The following is a 4,334-nucleotide window of genomic DNA, read 5'->3' on the forward strand; positions in this document are numbered from 1 at the left end:
GAGCATGGAAGGCTGTTTCCTGCCAGTGCTCCCAGTGTCATGGCTAGTTTAGAGGGGGTGAAGCACAGCATGACCTTCCCTGGAACTTACCCCATGGGGCCCAGGCAGGAAACAGCTACTGGACTAGCCCCCACCTGACACATATAGGACCAACTTATTCACTTTTGGAGAAGCTCCTGTGACTTCTGACATGTGATGAGGCCCTGCCAGGACTCACCTTTGCAGTCCCACACTGTCCTCCTTTGTCACCAGGCCTGAGAGCCAACAGATGTCAAGGAGGAAGCGTCAAGGCTACAGAGCTTGTGGCAGATACCTGAACAGGCCACTCACGGCAGTCTTTATGGCCTGTTAGCCTCAATTTCCCCTTGTGTAAAAATGAGCCTTGGAAGGAATGGCAAACCACTGGGGCGTCTGTGCCCCCAAATCCCCAGTGGGGTCGGGATGAGTCACATAAGGCTGACAAAACTGAATGTTGGTCCTGGGGAATCGGCGTCCTGCTGCCCAGAGAGCAAAGAGCTCATCCCTGCCTCTGATTAATGACCCTGAAAGTGATGGACTATCAATGCAAATGGAAGAACCCCACGTCATTCCTGTATATTAACCGGAAGAAGGAAATGAGTTTTATTATGTCTGTGCAGAGCCAACTAGAAGTAGAAGTACATGAGCTTTTAGTGGAGAAAAAGCACGCCGTAACAGAAGAAGGACATTTTACAGACTAATTGATCACCCAGGCAAAGATTTCTGTGTTTGTGGAAGCTTTGGGGAGAAGCTTATTCCATGATCCAAAGCTTTCTCTGTGAATGCCTTGAGCCCTTCAGCGATGAGAGGTAGAGAAGAAGAACCAGAAGGAGGAGCAGCCATGAGCAAGAATGGGGGCAGCTTGGACTTTCCCTTTGACTGCGCCGAGGAGACACAATTTCTGGAGACACACCTGCAGAGTCACTGCAAGGTGGGGCAGCTTTCCAGAGTCTGGTTTTCAAACTGAATCAGTCATTATGTTTCTATTATGCTGACCCTGCGGGCTTGTGGGGGAGCCCAGAAGGCCTGGAAGCTGAGCCCAGCTGGGCCTGGGGAGCTCCATGAGGATGGCAGGCAGGACAGGCTGGCCTGAACCAGAGAGCAGAGTTTCCTGTAGGTCCAGGAGCCCCAGCAGGCTGGGATGGGGCAGCGGGCAGGGGCTGCGCTCTGGGAAGGCTCTAAGGCCAGGAAGGAGAATCATGACTCAGTGTGAAGCCAAGATTTCTAGCCCTGGAAGCTGGGCCTGGATCAGTGCCTGCTAGCAGAGTGTGGTGAGGGCAGGAGGCCAGGCCAGGGAAGGGGCTGAGGACACGGGCTGCTCTGGGTGCCTCAGGCTGGGGCTCAAGGGAGGCTCCACCTCTGGGTGGGATGAACAAAAGAGGCAGCAGAGACCTCCCTCTGCCTGGGGGCCCTGAGCTCTGCCTCCTTGTGGGCTGGATGTGGGTCTTACAGCCAGCAGGGGACGCTGTGGGGCTTGTCCTGGACGAGTAGTGAGGGCCTGGGCAGCCTGGAGGTGTTGGGGGAGGGGTGAGCCCAGCTGGCTGTGCCTGTGGCTGCTCTGAGCCCTGTGATCCCTCCTGGGTGACATCTCAGCTGGGCTGGGCTCAAGTGACCCCAACAACCCCCCTGCATGAAGGGCTGCCCCCCCGGGACCCTGAGAGAGGATGCAGGTGGGGTCTAGAGGAGGCCCACATTTGCATCAATCCCCACCTGCCCATCAGCCACCATCACAGGGTAACCAGGAAAGGATTGTTCTTGCCTCTCAGGAGGATCTCAAAGCACCTTCTGGCTTCCTCCTTGTTCAGGGTCATTAACGAGTCTCTCTGTTTGCAGGCTCCCTCTCCCAGGATGTGGTGACTCAGCCTCCCTCTGTGTCTGCAGCCCTGGGGAGCTCGGCCAGACTCTCCTGCACCCTGAGTAGTGCGTCCAGTCGTTATGATGTTGGTTGGCACCAGCAGAGCCCAGGAAAGCCCCCTCGGTACCTCCTGTATATCGATAGCAGTGGAAGTACAGGCAGGGCCGACGGGATCCCTGAGCGCTTCTCTGGCTCCGGATCTGGGACTAACCGATTCCTGTCCATCAGCAACGTCCAGCCTGAGGATGAGGCCGATTATTTCTGCCAGTCGTATTACTACTCTGGTGGTAGCTATCCTTATACACAGTGATGCATTCAGTGGGGAAGTGGGACAAAAACCTCCTTGTCAGGCCTGCAGCAGCTTCTCGCTTGTCCCCAGGCTCCTGAGCAAGGCCAGGGTGCTGCTAGGGCCATGTGAGCTGTTCTTTCTCTTTCTGTCTTTGTCTCTTTGTCCCTGCTAGAGCTCCCTCTGTCTCTTCTTTGTTTCTCTTTTTCTCTGTCTCTCTGTCTTTATTTCTCTCTGTCTCACCCTCCCCATTTCCATCTGTCTCTTTTTCTGTCTCTTTCCTTCTGTCTCTCTGTGTGTCCTTCTTTCTCTCTGAGTGTGTCTATTTCATCCAGTTCAGCAGTGACTGGCCCAAGGTCATACAGACTAAAGCTGTAACTCAGGTCCTCTCACCCCATCACCAGTACTTCCTGCCATGTCCCAGCCCCCTTTGGGATGACCAAGACACCAGAGGAGTGTATTTAGTTGAGCCTTCAGAACTGAGGATTGGGCTGGTAGAGAGGAGCTGAGAGGAAGCTCCCTGCCGTGCTCTGGCTGTGCCCCAGTTTGCTCTCAGGGAATAGAATCTTGTTCATACAAGGGGATCCCTTGAACCCCTGCCAGTGCTCACGAGGCCATGACCAGAGACACCCTCCAGGGGAAGAAAAGGGGAAACGAAGATGTCAGGAAGGAAATGGGAAGAGAGGAGACAGAGGCAGTTGCTGACAGTCCCTGCGCCATGATGTACACCTTGTGGCCAAGCGCCCACACCTCTACAAGCCTTGACAGGCATCCCCTGAAGAGAGGCTGAATTCTGAGGTCGAGAAACCCTGCGGGGCGTCTGCAAAATCAGCTACATCATTGTGTGGGCTGCAGAGGGCTCTGAGGGCCTCCCTGAGGCCAGGACAGTGTGGAGTCCATTCAGGCCTCTTTCGGAGTTGGTGCCGCCTGAGGAGAGAGATCGTGTCTGACGGTGTAGCCGCGTCTGCCCAGCTTGGGGGACTCCCATCGCCCGTCTCTCGGTCCCATAGGAGGGAGGAAGCAGCGTTTGGGTGGATTCCTGGCGGCCACCAGCTGACTCGGGCCCAGAAGCCCCTCGTGGTCCAAGAGAGCCGCCCTGAGAGGCTCCGGAGGGAGGAGGAGCTTCTGGGGGCTGAGAATAAGAAAAGGAGAGGATTGAAGCAATGAGGACTGACGGGAGCAAGAGAATAACGGAGGGAAAGTTTCCTCAGACAGCTACAAAGACCAGAAGAATCCACAGAGCTGTGTCTGTGCCTCATATGGTTCTGATCCTGTCCAAGGCTCTGAGCGTGCTCCAAGGCAGAGCTGGAGAAAGGTAGGGAAAGTAGCAGCTTCGTTTGGGTCACGTGGTTATGGCCAGTTCTGGAGAGCAGGAAGAAGCCAAACAGCCCCGAGTCTGAGAAACGCGGATCGTGCCGCGCCGGCCTCCGTCCTGTGTCTGCTGTGTAGGAGGAAGCAGAGTCCGGAGGCCCGAGTTCGCTCTCACCGGCTGACCAGCTCCTGACAATGCTGACTTGATGCTGAATTGCATTAAGTTCTATTTTTGAAGGGAATTCTGGGAAAGAAGCGATCCAGGGACTTCTGGTTAAGATGGCGGCTTAGAGAAAGCTAAAGTTCAGATCTCCGGAAAACCCTTCCCGACTGATCTCAAACTATAAGCTCCTAAGGCGCCGAAATTCAAAACGATCAACAGCACAGACCCTGGGAACCCTCCTCCTGGACCTGGACCAGGATCAAAAGGTATGGCTCCCCTCAAAAGCCAGAACCTGAGATCACTCGGACCTAAGGGGTAGGAGCGCAGAGTCCAAGGCTCCGGGAAGCCTCAGCCTGGCCCGGCTCAGAGAGCAGGGTCCTCGGAACAACAACCCTCAGGGCCTTCTATCCGAGTCCCAATGAAAGTCACTGCCTGGAGCAAGACAGCCTCACTGGCTGGATCCTGCTATCCAAGTCTCAGTGAAATTCCCTGCCCTCGGAGCTTGGGGAAGCTGTAGCCCATCCCCCCCGCAGGCCAACGAAACAGCCTCACGGCCAGCGATTCTGAAGGCAACTTCCGGAAAGCAACGTGGTCCGACCCGTCCATTCTAGTTCCAGTGAGGCATATTCAGTTTAACCCAGGGAAAGCTCATAGAACCGACAATCTGCCCAGGACTAAAGCCTCTGATCACCAGACAGAGA

The 4,334-nt window shown here is 55.4% G+C and overlaps 1 gene segment (V, D, J or C); it reads left to right on the top strand.

Moving 5' to 3' along the window:
* The first annotated feature begins 820 nt into the window (after nucleotides 1-820).
* LOC130458029 (immunoglobulin lambda variable 4-69-like) lies at nucleotides 821-2,183 on the top strand. The segment is given in 2 exon segments: nucleotides 821-949; nucleotides 1,866-2,183. Coding segments are annotated over 2 exon segments (447 nt in total).
* Nucleotides 2,184-4,334: the final 2,151 nt, after the last annotated feature.

The sequence above is a fragment of the Monodelphis domestica genome, chromosome 3 (genome assembly GCF_027887165.1).
Source record: "Monodelphis domestica isolate mMonDom1 chromosome 3, mMonDom1.pri, whole genome shotgun sequence".
NCBI lineage: Eukaryota > Metazoa > Chordata > Mammalia > Didelphimorphia > Didelphidae > Monodelphis > Monodelphis domestica.